This window comes from Culex pipiens, chromosome 3, assembly GCF_016801865.2.
Source record: "Culex pipiens pallens isolate TS chromosome 3, TS_CPP_V2, whole genome shotgun sequence".
Taxonomy (NCBI): domain Eukaryota; kingdom Metazoa; phylum Arthropoda; class Insecta; order Diptera; family Culicidae; genus Culex; species Culex pipiens.
Genome location: NC_068939.1, coordinates 99468700 through 99488825, shown reverse-complemented (window position 1 = coordinate 99488825; position 20126 = coordinate 99468700). Strand labels below are relative to the sequence as shown.

At 39.2% G+C, this 20126-nt stretch overlaps 1 protein-coding gene across 1 annotated transcript in view; it reads right to left on the bottom strand.

Annotated features, from left to right (window-relative positions):
* LOC120430005 (uncharacterized) overlaps nt 1–20126 on the bottom strand; it is a 238338-nt gene that overhangs the window by 16495 nt on the left and 201717 nt on the right. The window contains 4 exon segments of the mRNA XM_052709458.1: nt 8199–8337; nt 15899–16113; nt 16504–16613; nt 17548–17616. Of these exon segments, the coding sequence (XP_052565418.1) occupies nt 8199–8337; nt 15899–16113; nt 16504–16613; nt 17548–17616 (533 nt within the window).

Genomic DNA, 20126 nt, shown 5'->3' with positions numbered 1-20126 from the left:
GCCCGTTTTACCCCACTTCCCTCATCTCATCTCATCTCATCCAAATCGGAGCACCTCGATACGACCTCTAGAACAAACCGAGTAATATTTACAAAAACTGCCTCTTAAACACGCAAATAACATTCCAAAAGGGTGTAGCTCCAAAACATCACTGTTTACACGAAATTTGATTTCAGATTTGGATTCAGCCGCCAAAATTACTATAAAAAAGCATACCTTGACCTTTGAGACATATGCTTGCTACATCGTGTAATTAGTAGGCCTTGCTTCTGAATTCTGAGAAATTTTGAAAATTGGCACTTTTTTCCTCACTAAAACTCAAATATCTCGGCTCTGGAGTGTCGAAATTGCATTTTCTCAGAGGGAAAAATGTTCGCCATGAAATTTCCTACAAGCTGCATGTATTGGTTTTACTGGGAAAAATAGGCTACCCTAAATTAAATGAACATTTCTGAAAAAAGTTTCGAAAAAATGCGATTTTTTCGACACAAATCCGCCTGGGAGAGTCCAAAAACTTAAATTTTGGTCCAATATTGATAGTGCATCTTAATCTATGGATAAAAACCTATCGTTTGAAGATAATACACACCTGATCGAAACAGTTTTTGTATTGATTCCAAGCGATTTTAGAAAATTTGTTCAAAAAAGTGACTTTTTTCAGTAAATCGACTAGGGGGTGCGAGAAAGTATTTTATTATTTTTTCTTGTCTAAGAAAACATTGTTCCTAACATCATAATCTATCATTTAAGAAGTGAGCACCTGAAATTCCTCGACATGACCTCAAAATGGGACAGGCTAATGTGCACTAATTTAAAAAAATGAAAAACTGCGACTATTTTCAAAAAAGTCACTTAAATATGGCTATAACTTGAAAACGGTGCACTTTATCAAAATTTCAGTAAAGTACTTTTTGATTGCAAATTTGATTTTACATCGAAAAATGAAGTTGAAAAATTTTTACGACCAAAATTTCGATTTTTTGAAAAAATCAGTATTGATTAAAAAATTCATAACTCGGTCAGTGATTTTTTGCACAACCTGGAAATTTCTGAAAAGTTGGCATTTTATGCCTTCTAAAACATATCAAAAAATAAAAAAAATTAAAAATAGTGTTTTTTTGTAAATCAAGTTTTAGTGATAAAAAGTTAAATAAAAAAATCACCAAATTTTTTTTACCGTGTATTATTTTTTTCCACTGTAGTCCGTATCCATACCTACAACTTTGCCGAAGACACCAAATCGATCAAAAAATTCCTTCAAAAGATACAGATTTTTGAATTTTCATACATCATTTTTGTATGGACAGCTGCCGAATTTGTATGGAAAATTATATGGACAAACTAATGATGCAAAATGGCTTCTTTGGGCATACCGAAGGCACCAAAAAAGTTTCAGTCGGATTAAAAAATACAAAAAAAATCGAATGACCGAAATCCTAGAGAACTGCTCTGTTACAAATAACATAAAATTTTATTGACCTAGTAATTTCAAATATGAAAATATTTTATTCTTAAGTTATTTCCGTCTGCTCGGGATAAAATTAAAATTATTCCTGGATCAAACTTCGACGATTTGTGGCTCTCCAGATAGAGCAATTTTTTTTTACAATTTTATCGAAAAAGGTGAAACTTTAGGGTGGTGCCAAAAGGAGGTGTTGCTTAGGGCGACAAGAATAATTGGAAATTTTGGAAAATCTTAGGAGACATACCAGACTCATTTCTTCAGATAAAAATAAGAAACTGTGTCAATTTAGAGCCAGATCGGTTAAGACTCAAGGGTTGATCTATTGATCGTTGAATTTTGTATGGAAAACGATACTTAATCTACCCTTAGGTGGTTGTTACCTTCCTCACATTTAGAGGGTAATGCTATCCAAAATAGATACACAAGGGCGGACCTTTCAGTGTTCTATCAACTTGATTCATTATTCATACCATCAGATTGGGTAGTCAGATCTTCATAATTCAGGGCACTTATGTGCTTATAACTTTTGATAGGGTTGTCAGATCTTCAATCTTTTGAACTCGTTGGAAAGTTTTTTGATCACCAATCCATCGACAGGTCGCATGATAGATCCGGACAACGTTTTCATTGAAATTTATGAGATCCGGTCTCTAAAAAGTGCATAAATAACACTTAAGTGCGCATAACTTTTGATAGGGTTGTCAGATCTTCAAACTTTTGAACTTGTTGGAAAGGTCTTTCGAATACCTTTCTAAAAATGTAAAACATGACAATTTATTACAAAACCACCCTTTTCACAATCTTCCGGACTTTTGTTAGAATCGTTTTTTAGCATAACTTTTGAAGTACTTTACTAAACTTTATAATTTTCAATAGCGACTTATGGGACCCCAAGACGGATCGAATGAGACCAATACGGTCCAAATCGGTTCAGCCAGTGCCGAGATAATCCAGTGCAATTTTTTTTGATCAACATCCCACCACACACACAGACATTTGCTCAGAATGTGATCTGAGTCGATAAGTATACATTAGGGTGCCCAGAAAAAATGACCCCCTGCTCCACAAGCGGAAAACGGTTTTTTGAGTTATTTTAAGCATCTGTGTCAATTTTGAGCGAAATTGGTTGAGATTAACCCATTGATACCCGAGCCTGAAGTTGGTGAAAAAAATGTTTTTCATACAAAAATGACATTTTTAAATCGCTAATAACTTTTCAGGTTCGAGTTTTACAACTTTGGTATGTTCTACAAAGTTGTAGAGCTTTAAATTTCCAATGAGATTTTCACTTTTGAGAATATTTGGATGGAAATAGCGCTCCGTGCAGACCAAACAATAAGAAAATTGTTTTTTTCATACATTTTTTCGATTTTTCCCATACAAACTTCACCCCCGAGTATCAATGGGTAAATGTTGACCAATTTTGCTCATATTTGGCCCAGAGTCCTAAAATAGCTCAAGGAACAATAATCAGCTTGTGGAGCGAGGTTTTGAAAAAATCCCATATTCTGGGCACCCTAGTATACATAAAGGTGGGTCTACGAGGATAAATTAATAATTTCGTTTTAGAGTGATTTTATAGCCTTTCCTCAGTAAGGTGAGGGAGGCAAAATCGCAAAAATGTATGGAAAAAAGTTTTTTTTTTAATTTTGGCAAAAGGGGGCGTTAAATGTAATGATCATTATTTATCAAGAGTAAGATTCTTTTGTAAAATTTTATTATGAAAAACATAGTCGATGACCTCAAAATGATCCGTTTTAACCTTGAGGATTTATTAGCAATTTTAACGGTGTATGACGACTCTTAAAACCTTAACCGATTGGGCTCAAATTGGCACAGTTTCTTACTTAACAAAATGATTTTTTGCTTGTTTTAATAATAATTAAGTGAAGTGCCACCAAATTTGAACTTCTGCTGATTAAAAGTACAATTGAGGAGTAATGACCCATCAAACATTTAACCGCCACGTCTAGTAACGCTACTGGAATTGTAAACGTTGCACATGTTGGATGGCTAACTGAGCAAAAAAAAGAAGAAGTCAAACAACCTCGCACTGTGTGCTCTCTACTAGCAGTGGAACGCCATCACTGTCGGCTGCACACTTTCGCGATGTTGTAAGCATATAAATTGGAAAACCCATTAGCGAATGGGAAATTTTAAGTGATCGTGAGAGGACAATTTATAAAAGGATTTTAGAAAAGCAGCACGCTTTATGGTGAAAATGGTTGTAAATATTTGATGCTTCCGCAAAAGTGACCTCCACCACCCCTCCCAACATCGCTCGAAAGTGTTGTTACTATGGAGAATAAGATTGCTATGGTCTGATAAGAGCAACATAAAAGTGCAAAAACTGTTATTTTCTCGAATAAAGGATCATCGTTTGGGAGGACAACGATGGTGGCGTTCCGACAGTCGTTATTGCTGTAATTTGAGAGCATGTCGCTCGCGAGGCACCACCACTCATACACTGTGTAGTACACTCAGTAGCTTTATTAAAGTTAAAAATTAAGATTTTCGTCTGAAGTTTGCCGGGACCAGTGTATAAGGGTAAGCGTGGTTGCTTCTCATTCAGTCAGCATGGGTTTGATCCCAGACGGTTCCGGTGGCATTTTTCGAGACGAGATTTGTCTGACCACGCCTTCCGTCGGACGTGGAAGTAAATGTTGGCTCTGGTCTAACCTAGAGGTTGGGTCAATCCATGTGTAGGAGTCGTCTCCCTGGGTCCTGCCTCGGTGGAGTCGCTGGTATGCAGTTGGACTAACAATCCAAAGGTCGTCAGAGGTTTGCAAATTGCCTCAACAATCCAGCCTTTGGACACCTAGTTTCGAATAGGAATCTCGCAATTGAGAATGCCAAGGCAATGCTGAAGAGCGAACAATTTGATTAAGATTTGAAGTTCTCTCTCAACCTCTTCCATATAACTCTTTATCAAAATTCCATCAGTTTTTTAGGTGAGACCTTTAAACAAGGTCAAAATTCAACATTTTGATGTAACTGAGTTCAATTACAACGATGAGACACACAGTCATAACGGGTAGATAATGGAGAAATGGCTCATACATGGACGGAGAGAAAGGATCATATGCCAAAGTACAATGTGTGTGGGTGGATGTGCGGTTGAGTTTCACTATCATTAATATAAATGAATGAAAGCGCCTCTTCACGGATGAACGAGCAAAACGTTGTCGTTTCCCCCAACCCAGCAGCAAAATGTGATGAATTTTGGGGAGGGGTATGGGAAAGGTCTTTGTTCGGCGAATAATCCCCACAAAAAGTCACCCTCGACCGACCCGGACGTGGCTCATCATAATGATTCTGACGATAATGATGCTGTCGGTCGTGGCATGTCGGTCATGTAGATGAACATGGCCGGGCCTCGTCTGGAGGTCATCAACGAACTCATCTGTGTGTTTTTGGTGGGGTAGACAATCGTCGCAAATCACTGTTTATTGTGTCTGAATAATTCAACCGTTAAATGGTGAAGCGACCCCCAGATTAGAGCAATTTTCACAGAAATTCTTTAAATTTTGTATTTTTGTATTTTCTTTCTGCACTGGTTCGTCCATACATCTTTTCATACAAATTTGACAGCTGTCCAATCAAAAAAAATGTTATTTGAATTTTCTAGATTCCCGGGCAGACGGTAATAACAAAATTTATAATATTTCAATAACAAATCCTGTTAAAATAACAAAAAGTGTTATTATTTTATCCTGAAGTTCAACTTCAAGAAGAAAAAATAATAACAGTTTCTGATAAAATAACAAAATTTGGTATTGAAGTGATATTATATTGAAAATGTTTAATAACACGCTAATAAGAGGAAATGTTATACATTTCAAAAACTCTCCTAATAACAAAATTTGTTATTCGTTCGGTATACTGACTTAGAAATAAAATTACCATAAATCGCACAAATGGAAAAGTTTCTAAGTGTCCATAACACAATCTGTTATTATTTTTTCTTTTGTTAAATATGTTTAGATCTTTGGGATAATTTTGTCTAATTTCATCGGGGCCATTATTTTGGCCATGAAATGGGGTCCTTAAGCTAAAATTATTCCAAAAAGTTGAAATTTTGAAAGTTGATTTTTTTAAATTATTTGATATACCCCCTAAAGGACTTTGTTTAAAATGGTTAGAACTATGGGATAATTTTGACCAATTTCGTCAGGGTCATTATTTTGGCCATGAAATGGGGTCCTTAAGCTAAAATTATTCCAAAAAGTTTAAATTTTGGAAGCTGATTTTTTTAATTATTTGATATTCCCCCTAAGGACTTTGTTTAAAATGGTTAGAACTATGGGATAATTTTGACCAATTTCGTCAGGGTCATTATTTTGGCCATGAAATGGGGTCCTTAAGCTAAAATTATTCTAAAAAGTTGAAGTTTTGGAAGTTGATTTTTTTAATTATTTGATATACCCCGTAAGGAAATGGGGTCCTTAAGCTAAAATTATTCCAAAAAGTTTAAATTTTGAAAGTTGATTTTCTTAAATTATTTGATATACCCCCTAAAGGACTTTGTTTAAAATTGTTAGAACTATGGGATAATTTTGACCAATTTCGTCAGGGTCATTATTTTGGCCATGAAATGGGGTCCTAAAGCTAAAATTATTCTAAAAGGTTGAAATTTTGAGAGTTGATTTTTATAATTATTTGATAATACCCCCTAAGGGACTTTGCTAAAATTGTTAGAACTATGGGATAATTTTGACCAATTTCGTCGGGGTCATTATTTTGGCCATGAAATGGGGTCCTTAAGCTAAAATTATTCTAAAAAGTTGAAGTTTTGGAAGCTGATTTTTTTTAATTATTTGATATACCCCCTAAGGGACTTTGCTAAAATTGTTAGAACTATGGGATAATTTTGACCAATTTCGTTATGGTCATTATTTTGGCCATGAAATGGGGTCCTTAAGCTAAAATTATTCTAAAAAGTTGAAGTTTTGGAAGTTGATTTTTTAAATTATTTGATATACCCCGTAAGGGACTTTGCTAAAATTGGCTAAAACTATGAAATAATTTTGACCAATTTCATCGGGGTCATTTACAAGCTGAAATTAATCCGATAAAATTAACTTTTGAGAGTTCATTTTTTTTTAATTTTGTTATATTCTCTAAAGGAATTGATTTATTTATTGAGAATTTTTGAAGTGTGAATAACAAAAACTGTTATTTTTTTCACAGAGCCAGGAAGTCGGAGCTGACGTTGAAGTTCGAGCTGGAGTGAGACCTCGGAGACTGCATCGGATTCAGCAAATTTTCAGCAACTTTTACTTGGAGTCGGAATGTGTGAAATCGGGTTTTTGTTGGAGAGCTGAAGTCGGCGTTGACGTCATATCCTGCATCCAGAGTCAGAGTTGTCTTCAAAGTATGGATTCAAAGTCGCTTGGAGGTACCCGACTCTGCAGCCCTGACTAGTACAGAGGAGTTATGGCAACTGCAGGTTTATTTGCAAATTACAAATAAACCAAAACAATAACTTTTTTTTGTTATGGAGACATACCAGTTCAATAACATTTTTTGTTATTATGCTGCTCCACCTCTCCGCACAAAATAACAAATCTTGTTATTCCTTCATGATTCCTTCTGTGTTATTGGGTTGTTATTGCAATAACAACATAATAACAGTTTAAGTTATTTTTCGAACAAATCTTTGTTATTGATTTTTGTTATTTTAACAACTAATCCGATCATTCCAATAACACATTTCGATCTTCTCACAATATCAAAAACTGACCTTCCCAAGTTATTTCCGTCTGCTCGGGTTCTCTTATATTTTTTTCAAATACTAGAGTCGAGGCAAACTTCTGGTTTAAGGGGTTACATACATGTAAATCGACAAAAAAGTGAGAGGTTGATGTGAGTACACACTTAATTTCATTTAAAATCTGTTATCAGGGCATTAAAATATTAATTTTCATCTAAAATAAAAATAAAAATTTGAAGACATTTGGTTGTATCATTGCCGAGATATAGATAATTGAAGTTTCAAAAAACGGGTACCACGATATCTCAACACTGCCTTGACCAAATCGGTGAAGACTCGTTATACCGGTCCTGTGTGCATGACGAAGGCTAAAAATATTTTTGTGTTTTTTTTATATAAAAAATCATGAGTTTTTGATTTTTGTATTTTATTAAAAAGCAAAATTTCAAAATCGTACTTCGTCATTTACTGGATATGTTTTTAGAGACTTCACTCCAAATTTTAGCCAATTTGATTCATCCCATCTCGAGATATCGTGGCACCCGTAAATCAACTCTGTGTTTCAAAAAGTTTGACAGTCCGCTTTGCGCACGGCAAATTGTTGAGCTTAAAATCGTCTCTAACTCAGCTTAAACATGTAATATCTTCATGAAACTTTCAGGAGCGACTGAAAATCATCTTTTTAGTGGATTCAATAAATTTTCTGAATTATTAAATTTTGTGATTTTCTACATGTTTGTAACCCCTTAAACTTATCCGAATTCTGACAACGTTCAAAATCATATGGAACTTTTTTTTTAAATCTAACCACGACGTAAAAATTCTTCGGCAAAACGAAAAAATGTATCATGGTTTTGTCTCTCTTAATAGCTTCCTAAGCACCGTGTATGAGATAAGTCTTCGATCAAGTTTATGTTGTGCCACAGAGCTGTGAACATGTGATCACGTCCTCGAAACTACACCATGTCTTTTTTATATACATTTAATGTATCACACAAATACACACATACGCATACTTACATCGACACATTGAGAAAGCACGTGAGTAGGAATTCGTTGTAGATTGCCATCGAAATAAATCGACTTTCGTTGAACTCGGACGGCGCCTTCCGCACCATGATGCACAACCGAACGCCCCACGCCAGAAACAGAACTTCCACTGTTCCGAGTTCCGAGCGGTGGTGGTGGTGTAATTGAAGTCGACAGACGTTGTTGATGGTCGTATCAGCAGCAGCGGCAACAACAGCAATGGAGCCGGAAATGGAGAAACATTGAAAAAAGGAGCAAAAAAAATGTATTGAGTGTTGGTGGAAAAAGGATCAACGTCGTCGTAGTCGTCGTCGTGGCATGGCAAGAAGATGTAAGTTGGCTATAAATTATGACTTCAGGGTGAGAAACGTTTAGATGGATAGAAAGGGCAAGAAGAGCTGAAAAAAGTAGCATGAAACGTTATTTCCGGTACGGTCTTGATGCAGTTGCACGGTGCACATTTTCATCTCTGCTCAATCCATCATACTGCCACGACGCTTTGGATGGGAAGACAGGTCGAGGATGCTTTTTTTACACTTCATTTATGAACAGTGGAATGCAATGGATTCAAGGTGATGAGTTTGCTTCCGTGTTTATATGATCATTGAATAGAAAGATAAATTTTAAAACAAACATTTTTCACACAAAGATTAAGTTGAAGTTGAATGAATGGATTGATCGTAGCAATCGGGGCGTGCGGACGCGAAAACTTTTCGCTGTCACAGTTTTTCTCGGGCTCCAATATTTTTTGATAAAAGATTGTGAAAATTACTTGGAAAGTTAAGTTTTTCAAACGAGTGTTCGGCGAAAAAATGGGATAATCTGGATGGATCGTGGTGGTGGTGGTGCTGAAGGAGGACGGTTCAATGGAGAACGTGGCCTGTTCCGGGTTGGTTGCGGAACTGGCATGGAACTCGGTAGCTGTCGAACCTTTCCCGAAGACCAGGATGGTGCTCGGTCCCCGTCAAGGTCAACATCCCGCTAACGAAAGGGAATCGGAGCCGAGGGGCACGGATTAGTTCTCCGGCACCGGTTAATATGGAACGCAGCCGCAGCAGGGAGGTTCCGTTGCCGTTGCGTCAAAGCGTGGAAAATCCTACAAAAGGTGGATGGAGCGGATTACGAGTGGGCGGTGGCAAGCGGAAGTAGCCCAAGCGGGAACCGGCCTTTTTGAGCGGGTACCCGCCCTCGTTTGACGAAGACGAAGACGATTGAAGAGAAGCTGGTTTTGAACAATTTGTTCACTGGTGAGCTCGTTCTTTTTATAAAACAACCATTCTTTCATTTATTCTGACATACACACACATCATTCAAGACAACGCCGGTAGGGCGTTCCCAAGGAGCAGCCATGGCTGACACGTTACGGTGTTCGTTATGCGAATGGTCCTGGATTCGATTCCCATTCCCAACGAGAAAGTATAGGAAATATAAATCTTGAAACTCTGAACATGAACGAAAAATCAAAGTCACTCGAGTCGGGGTTCGATTCCCCGTCCTTTGGATTGGTAAGCAAAAATGCTAACCACTAGGCCATCCAGACTGGAATTAGGAATACTGTTACTATCAACTATATACGCGCCTGGTCCTTGTCCATTTGACAAGGGATCGGAAGTTCTAAATAACGTTTAAAATCCGATTGATGCAAACGTTCTTCAGAGCGGGGCTTGTCGATTCAAGCTAAGGTACCTCGCGCTCGGCTAGCCAGCGTAGAAATGGGTCACCGAAGCTCGGCAGAGCTAACTCCTTCCAAATGCCTATGCGAGTTATTTGCATGTATAGAATCTACAAAATCTAAAATTCATGGAAACAACTCAATTTGTAAGAAGTGACCGCGTGGTCCCGTTTGGTTGGTTGCACACACACACACAAAGATTAAGTTGAATGAATGTTTTGTTACTAGCTGGCAACTGAGGGTTACCAGAAAGTCTTCCTCTCGGCTGGTCAAATAGCCACGGCCTTAAGGGTGGGCTCTTCGGGGCCTCTTTTTGCACTCAGGGTCGGCAACGGGATCTACTTCGGGAGTCAACATGTTCTCTCGCTAAACAAAAACGCTTAAAGTCTGTTTTACCCTAATTTTATTACCTTACTCTGTGTTTGGTGTGGATGTCTGTAGGTGTTGTTGGCCGGCCGGCTGTTGCTGATGGGGGGGGGGCTCTTGCTAGAACTGGTGCTCTGCAGTGTGGATGCCCGATGATATTAGCACCACCGTCCACGTGTCGCATGCTCGGCTCATCGCAAACCTCGTCTCGTGGTCTCCTCTCGAACCTCGCGCTCGTACAGCTCGTAGTTGATCAACCCAGCACACCGTAGTCCCAGGTAGTGGACGCCTACGAACTTCAAAGCTGGACGAATTGATCGGAAAGCGATCATGCTGGCTGCTCGTGGTGTTGTGGAGGTCACCGATGGTGAGTCTGACCTCGACATGTTGTTCTGGCAGGACATTGCTTATCACCGGCCCGTGTAGCTCCTCGCAAGGACGACTACAACTTCGAAACCGGGAGCAACTTCAGCGGTTGCGGATGCGAGTTTCTAGCTGGTATTTAATGGGTCCTGACTCTCGTGTGCCCAATCCAGGTGGCAAATCCCTTTTCCCCAACCAAGTAACAGGTTCACAGAATGTACAGCGTATAACTTTGTTAAACTGTTCACAATTTTAACAATACTTGTTCTTTTTCACGGCTGCCCCTGATTGGTCCTGGTCTGGTCCGTGTTCGGTCGCTGGTCACAGGGAAAAGCTCGACCAACGCTACTCGTGAGTAGTTTGAAGCCCCAATTCTCTACTCCTCTCAAATCGTTCTCTCAGCTCTATCGTGATCTTCCCTTGCCTAGGTCCACTGAACCTTAATTTTCGCCCTTGCCCTTGCAGCAAACCGTAATTCTTGTAAGTGTATGAAGTGTATATTCAAAATGTCCGTTTTGTCACTCGGCAGTGGGGTTCATTTAACTGATTAAAGTTATGATATATTTATATAAAACAAGAGACATAATATGACAAATCTTAACAAGAAACAAAGCGCATGCCTAACCTAACAATTTATACAAATATAACAAATAAAGACTAAATTCACTAACGGACAAATCAAACGCAAAGCTAGTTCTGCTTAGGCTTATAGGACGAAGTGCTAGAACGGTAACAGTTTGCTGTCTAGCAGCTAGTTATCTAGCAGCGTGTAAATTACACCCATTTATACCTACATAACATCATTTCACATAGGGGCAGGGGGCGCAGAATGGGCCACCCTTGGTTTTGGGCTTTAGAATGGATTTAAACCAACTGTAAGGCAAGGGTCTTATAAAGGACGTCAAATAACATCACCACACCGAAAACCACGTTTGAATTCATTGTATTTTTCGAATTATGAGCAAAAACTAACTTAATCCACCTGTGTGGTTGATGCCTTCCTCACTTTTTACCAACAATGGGTAATATGAGTGGTTTAGACACATATTTCAGCTATTTTTTTAGGTTCAGAAAAATAAGTACACAGATATAACTTAAGTGGTCATAACTCGAGACAGGGTTGCCAGATTTTCTATTATGTGGACTCGTTGGAAAGGTCTCTTGATTACCAAACCAACGATGGGTCGGATGATGGTTCCGGACATCGTTTACATGCATTTAAGTGAGATCCGGCTTCAAAAAAGTACATAGATATCACTTAAGTGGTCATAACTCGAGACAGGGTCGCCAGATCTTCAATGTTGTGGACTCGTTGGAAAGGTCTCTTGATTATCTAACCAATGATGGGTCGGATGATGGTTCCGGACATCGTTTACATGCATTTAAGTGAGATCCAGCTTCAATAAAGTACATAAATATCACTTAAGTGGTCATAACTCGAGACAGGGTTGCCAGATCTTCAATGTTGTGGACTCGTTAAAAAGGTCTCTTGATTACCAAACCAACGATGGGTCGGATGATGGATCCGGACATCGTTTACATGCATTTAAGTGAGATCCGGCTTCAAAAAAGTACATAAATATCACTTAAGTGGTCATAACTCGAGACAGGGTTGCCAGATCTTCAATGTTGTGGACTCGTTGGAAAGGTCTCTTGATTATCTAATCAACGATGGGTCGGATGATGGTTCCGGACATCGTTTACATGCATTTAAGTGAGACCCGGCTTCAAAAAAGTACATAAATATTACTTAAGTGGTCATAACTCGAGACAGGGTTGCCAGATCTTCAATGTTGTGGACTCGTTGGAAAGGTCTCTCGATTACCTAACCAACGATGGGTCGGATGATGGATCCGGACATCGTTTACATGCATATAGTTGAGATCCGGATTTATGTGAAAACACATTTTTATACATAACTTTTGAACTACTTATCGAAACTTCAAACAATTCAATAGCGATGTATGGGACCCTAAACCAAGTCGAATGCAACTGGTTCGATCAAAATCGGTTCAGCCAGTGCTGAGAAAACTTGGCAAGATTTTTGAACACATCTATACATACACACACACACACACATACACACACACACACATACACACACACATACACACACACAGACATTTGTTCAGTTTTCGATTCTGAATCGATATGTATATATGAAGGTGGGTCTTCGAGCTTTTAATAAAAAGTTCATTTTTAGAGCAGGATTATAGCCTTACCTCAGTGAGGAAGGCAAAACGTAAATTTATTGACAAAACCACGGCAATGTTGTTCATTTTGAGCTTTCTCAAAAGTAAGATTGTTTGAAAAAGTTTGTTCAATGTTTATAATGTTACCAGGAGCTATTATGAAGGTAATCAAACAACAACGGAACCTCAAATCAATTTGGCTTGATAGTGAAAGTGTTAAATTAAAATCCACTTGGGGGCAGAACGTTTAATGCAACGTTTAATGCAACCATTAGTTGATTTTTTAGTTGTTTTGATACTTATTTGTAAAATTAGTGTCTTATTTCAACATATTAAAACTATTTTCAAAAATGTTTGTTTTGGTAAGTGACTATTTTCATAAAAGTGGTCTAACTTCATGGAAACTATGTTCCGAATGTTCCTTTAATCATTTATTATCTCCCTTCAACGTGTTATTAGACAAAATGGCTTGTTTCCTAAGGTGGTCCATTCTGCTCCGCACCCAGGAAAAGAAGCTGAGAAAACCTTTTTTTTAAGTGGCTCAAAAATAGTTTTAAGCTAAAAAATGTCATCAAACAAGTAAACAACATTGAAGGAAACATCCCAAAGCATAAGCCTACTACACTGAATTCATAAAACTGTATGTTTTATGGGTTCGATTCCCATCTGCTGCAACCTTCCATCGGATGAGGAAGTAAAATGTCGGTCCCGGCCTTGGTTGTTAGGCCGTTAAGTCATTCCAGGTGTAGGAGTTGTCTCCATGCCATAAGTACAAACAACACACCAGACCAAGCCTACTCCGGTGGAATCGCTGGCGGCGGTTGGACTCGCAATCCAAAGGTCGTCAGTTCAAACACTGGGGTGGAAGGTTCCTTGGAGTAAAAAGAGGTTTGGGTGCTCTCCCCATTCAAGCCTTCGGACTCCTAGGTTCGAGCAGAAACTTGCAATAGAGACCCCAAAAGACCCGGGGGTCGTTAATGTGGATGGTTTGATTTTTTGTATGTTTTTCTATGGCGCATTTTACTCAGGCGAGCCATTCTGCTGATGGTGCAAATTAAATCTGCAATCGGCAATTACTACGATAAAGGGCAAAATTTTCAACAAAACGGCCAAGCCTACTGCGTAAAGCTGTACAGCAGGAGACATGATTCGTTGAAGTGGGTTGAGTTTGAGCACGGATTGTTCATACAACACAATTGGGGGGAGCGGCCGTGGCTGACTGGTTACGGTGTTCTCTTTGTAAGGCGAATGGTTTTGAGTTCGATGCCCATCTGTTTCCAACGAGAAAGTTTAGAACACAGAAATTTGAAATGATGAATATGAACGAAAAATCAAAGTCGCTCGAGGCGGAGTTCGATCCTCCGTCCTTTGGATTGGTAAGCAAAAATGCTAACCACTAGGCCATGACGACTTGGTGAGCTAGGACTGGAAAATAGTGTCCAGGGCATTCGTGGAAATACAATGTCCCATCCCAGAGGGTCCCGGAGTACCAAAACCTTCTTAGCATGGTGCTCCCAACGAATACAACAAAATCACGGAGCCTATGGTGGTGTGTCCCCACGCTTCTTCCTCCCTGTCGATTCAGAATTATGTTATTGTTCGAACACTCAGTGCTCAAACTCAACCCAATTGCGAATCATCTCTGCGAAACGGCTTTACGCAGTAGGCCTGGCCGCTTTAACGCTTGTGATGTTTCAATGCATTCTAATGTAATGGCGCACTACAAATGTTAATAAATGACAAAAAGAGTGCTAGGCGTAATCTAACCTAAGGCACTCTCCAGGATCCCTTCAAAAGCTGTGCTAGGGTCTGATTAGATTAGATTAGACAATTCTGAATCTACAGGGCAGGAAGAAGCGTGGGGACACACCACCATACGCTCCGAGATGTTGTTTTATTTGTTGGGAGCACCATGCTAAGATGTTTTGGTACTCCGGGACCCTCTGGAATTGGACATTGTATTTCCATGAATGCCCTGGAAACTATTGGACACTAGCGCCACAACTCACTCTTGATTTTTTTAAATCTTTTTATATTTAAACTTAAAAAATCGCAAATCGTAATGCTATTTGAGGTAAATGTAATATAATGTAATTTTAATGAAATTTGCAACAGATTTCAATACCCTTATATTGCATTTTATTTAGTTTGGTTTGGAGTAAATGATAATAATATAATTGCACCAAAACAACAGTATTTTGAAAATCATTCTCCGTAAATCACCATTCACTGAATCAATTTGAAGCGTTTTGCGATGTTCAACCAAATTTCCCTCGTGTGAGAAAAATGAGAATGCGATGATTGATCAATGATTGAAAGTGTGGAATATTTTATTGTTGAATGCTGATATGAAAAATACAGTTTCACTCCACTTGTTTAAACTTGTTTGCGTTTAGTCTATATTTGTATTAATTTATAGTAGAAACATTGGATTCATGCCACACTAGCATTGGTATATTATTTTAACGTTGGTCATATCACAGAGCATCACTACAATGCAAGTCCAAATATTTAAGTTATAAACAAAACGGCCCCAAACAGCTTTGGTTGGTAAGCGTGGACGCATCCAGCCGTGGAGTTGGTAAATTTACCCTCATTTTCCACCTGATAAAGCAGCACCAGCTGTAAATTTGTTGATTGAGCGCGCCAAAACCTGTTGAGGGTGTGGGTGGGTGGTGAATAATTTACGGTGCTCTCGAAAGTGCCTCGAGCAGTGCCCATTGTGCAGACTAGGAGCACTACAATTGTGCGCTATCTATTCACATTTCATACACGTCAAATATGCATCGCACTGCCAAGTTATGCCATGCGCTGTCTGTTGCGGGAACGTGTTAGATTCCAACAGTTGGCTTCACACCGTAAATAGTTGAATGCGTTTGCCAGGTTCCTAAGGGCTGTGTCTTTGTCTGTGGTGTTAATTGCTTCTGAAATACTGGGTTACACCTGATGAGGGAAAGGTATTCTTCATGGAGTTAAATGACTTTAAATTAAGAAAAAGTAAAGTGCACTTTTCAAAATATATAGCCAACAATGACCTCAATCTTTTCCATCCGAGGAATTTTGCAGTAGGTGGGCAAGCTGATGGATTGAATACTCACTCGACGTGAACGTGTGATCCCACCAGTCGGTTTTGCACAGGAACGCTTTGAGGTTGTCGGCGGTGCGGCCAACGATTACGACCGGCGGGGCCACCAGCGTCCGCACCAGAAGTGCAATCCCGACGAAGCCGCAGAGCAGCCCCAGCCGCTTCAGGAGATAAGCGTCCGTGATTTTGACCGCTTTTGCCGAGCGCACGCGAAAGATGACTGATATCCTGCAGAGGAGGGAAAGAGAGAAAAGAGGATAGAACTTAGCTGATACTTTGTGGAAACTGAGCTATATGTGTTATGTCACGTGTATAGTAAAATTTTATCAAGTGTTTCATGTTGGCACACAAAAAAACGACAATTTTCTAGAATAAGGCACATCTTTACATTTGCATGATCAATATGGGGTCTTCTTCAACTAAAATTGCTCAGTTATGATTTTTTCAGATTTTCAAATTGTAAAAATTGTCTACGAACAACTTATACCAATTTAAACTATAATTAAATCTCGGTTTTCACCTCGCTCTGACTTTGCCACGACATTCAAGCCTCACTCCCACACCTAAGTTCTGCTGCGCTAAATGGGCGCACCTTTTACCCAGGGGGAGTTTTCTTACCTCCACGTTTTCAGCATCAGCGCTCCGTACGTGAGGGAGAATCCGATCTCCCGCAGCCAAACTCTTGCCGTGCACGTGTACAGCGACGGGGGTGGATACATCACGATAGACTGTAATTAGAAGCAAATTATCATCGTTATAAGGTTATACACGCTAGTCGCTGTCATCATCTTCTCGTTGGTGGTGAAATTTTGTGCCATCTTTCTGCACGAGAGGGTGCCCACGTGGCTTTTTGTACTTGAAAGGGACTTGTTGAGGTCAAGCATTATTTGAACTTCTTTTTTTGTGTGTTGAAATCTTCAAACAATGCCAATCATTGCAAGAGTTCACAGCATCCCAAAAGGTAAAAAGTTTATAATTAAAAGTAAGCTACACGAAAGTTGTTGATTTCAACATGAAATCCACAACGCCAAATTTGATAAAACATCTCAAGTCAAAGGGCAAAAAAAAGAACTCTCAAGAGAACTTGAAACAAAAATTAGTGAATTAATTCAAACGAGTTTACAAGTTGAACTTTCACAGCTAAGAGGGTGGAAAAAAACGAAGAAAAAAAAAACCTTTCCACATTTCCACTCCTTCTGCATCTTAAAATTAAGAGAAGCTACATACACATATTTGTGACCTTGCTGACGTGCACACACAAACACCAAATCTGCCTGCAGGCGCACTGGCTTTCACACGGAAGTTTTCTGGTGGGTTAGGGAAAAATGTTCGCTTGCAGTTTTGCACAATGCTGGTGGGAAAAAGTTTTTAGCCCGGAGAGTGTGGAACTTTCTCCTGCACCTTTTTCCCCGAAGGAAGGAATCTTTTATGCAAAAGTTTGTTTTTTGCCACTTGCGCGAGAAAAAGGGAGCTGAGTGCTGCGAAAAATTAAAATTTAACTTCAATATGGAAGGAAAAAAAAAAACAAATGGTTTTGGGGTTTCGTTCCAGAGGGTATTCGAAATTAATTAAAGTTGGAGGGAATCAACAAACTATGCTCGCGAAAAGTATTGCCGATTTCGTGCTCGTGTTTATTTTTTTCAATTGATTTTGGGAACTTACCGTACAATATATACAAAATGCTCCCAGTGCAATCACGCGTAGAAGAGCTGGACTTGCTGCCCGAACAACCTGAAAAGATATAGTTTGAAAATTGGCAAAATTTCGGTAATTATTGTGGGTTGAAATTCTTCGCGATTTTTCATTGTCAGCCTTATAGCATTGAAGCTTGGATACAATCAGAAAACGGTCATTGTTTGCATGAAAAATTAACTTTGTACTGAAATTAACCGAAAACAAAAATTAAATGATAAAAAAAACCTGTCGGAAACTTCTAAACCATAAGCGAATTTAAAAATACAAAATACAAAAAATCTTCTTATTTTGTTCGAATTCTGTGAAGTTCGACAAAAAAATTGGGGTGTGTAAATGATTGCCTAATGTTGAAATTTATTAAAAACCAAATCCAATTCCCAGTTAGTCTTTAACTTCCACGTGCCATTCAGGGCGACAAAACCTTCCGCAATAGAGATGTTTCCAAAGTGAGGCACAACATGCAAGCCACATCATGCAACCGTGCTCAAATTTCGGCCAAAATGCACCGGAACGGTAAGATTAATGGGCAAGCATTTTCCAACTTTCTGCTGCATAAACCACTTAATCAGAAGTACAAGTAAGAGACGTTAATGGCCTATAATTAAAAGCAAATTAGGTTTCAGTTAGCCCACACGAAAAGTTTTGCCGGCCAGCTTAACCCTTGAATGCCCGCGCAAATACTCGCAGAGCTGAGAAAGTTCGTCCGATGTCAAGCCAGGAGACAACTTGTGACACTTGGGAATAGTTGGGTGATGAGCTCCGAGCCACTAGCTGAAACGTCAAATGAGTTCAGTTCAGCGTTCTCAGTTTAGGTCGCTGCTTTAGCATTCCGAAAGTGCACAGACTAGAATTCATGACTTTTTTTTTATTCTTGACATTGTATCTTCCAGTAGACAACAAATCATTTGAAATCTGAAAATTATCCGTCCTACAGTTGATAGTTGTGAAATCTACCTTAGTGCTCGGTCTTAAACCACTAGTCTATGGCGCATAACTGCTCCAGAATTCCGCATAGAGATCTAGGGTCACAGTTGGCTGCGCTTCCAAGGCAAACTTTAACCGGCTTCAACTGACATAGAGCCAAGAAGGCTTCGCCTACTTTGCTTTGGCTGCTCAAGAAGCAGCCAGGAACCCTCGCTCTGGCACCCTTGAAGGGGAAATTACTACCCTAGCAGGCGGCGGCACGGTGGCACTTTTGCTGCAGCAGGAAAAGAAAAGTTTTGAATTTGAAAAATTTTATTACGAGAAGTAACAGCGTCATCATTAAGGGTTGGCCTATGTGGGGTGGGAGAGTGGAATTGTATAGCTCTTTTAGGGGTCGATTAAATATTACGTAACACATTTATCTTGTAGAGAAGATAGACAGCTGGGACGAAACATAAATGCTGCAATTCTAGAGTTTTTTTTTAATAGGTCCTATAAACATATGAAAGACAATAGCTTAAAGGACCTTTTAAAAACTCTTCAATTCAACATTGATTTCGCGCAACGTAATATGAAAACGCCCCCAAGGGGCGGACACGACAAAAAAGTGCCATTAATTTTCATGTTTTCACTTTAACCTTCCTGTGCCTTCCGTGCGCGCCCGGGAAAAGATGGGCGTGTGTCAGAGAGCTGTGCAATTTCACGTGGTTGTGTAATTATGAGCTCAAATGCAGCTCGCTGGTTTTTTTTTGTGGCATTTTTTTCCCGTCCTGAAATTCATTCAGCGAAGCAATTATTTTACCTCCTTCTTGCCGTAGCTTTGAGATTACTAAAGGGAAAAGGATTGCCCACATAACTAAGAGCTACATATTTCTATCAGGAAAGTTTTTTCTTTGGCCAAGATTAGTGGATTTAAATAAACCGTGCTAAGCTGGACTGCGAAAGAGTTGTTTTAAAGCTGTAGATTGTTCCTTTTTACTTTTTGTCTTTATGAAAGGCCCTTTCAATAAGAATTCAGAGGCACTTATAAGTGCTTATAACGAAGTTGACTTTAAAGCTGTCGGCCACCATTGCTAGTACCAACCACTAGTGTCTTCCTTTTATCTACATGGACTTAGCCGCCCTGGGCTCCTAAGTGTATGAAAATATGGCACGGAGCGATGGCACCGAATACCCATATTTTACACACAAAGAATTTAAGAGCGCCCGCCGCAGGATTCGAGCTGGCGACCTCTGGATTGTGAGTCCAGTGCGCGGTCCGATTGATCCACACGGGCTTATAAGGTTGATTAAAATTTTACCCTTGGCCTTCCATTGTAGGGTTTCCTAATTCTTAAAAGATTCGATTGGACGGAATCTTGAGCAGCCCAAGCCAATTGCATTTTCATACGATTTTGTGTTAAAAGTGAGAATGTGTGCGTGATACATGGAGTTAAGCTTTTCCAAGTGCCATGGTAATCTTCACAGAAAGGTTAACTCCATGTTGCACACACTCTCGCTTTTAATTTCTCGATAGTTTTGTCCAGCAATGTAGTCATTTTTGCGGTTCTGGTGAACGTCTTATAACCAACCAAAATCTGCATGGCTTCGAGTTTCTTGAGTTTTATCAAAAAATAATATGG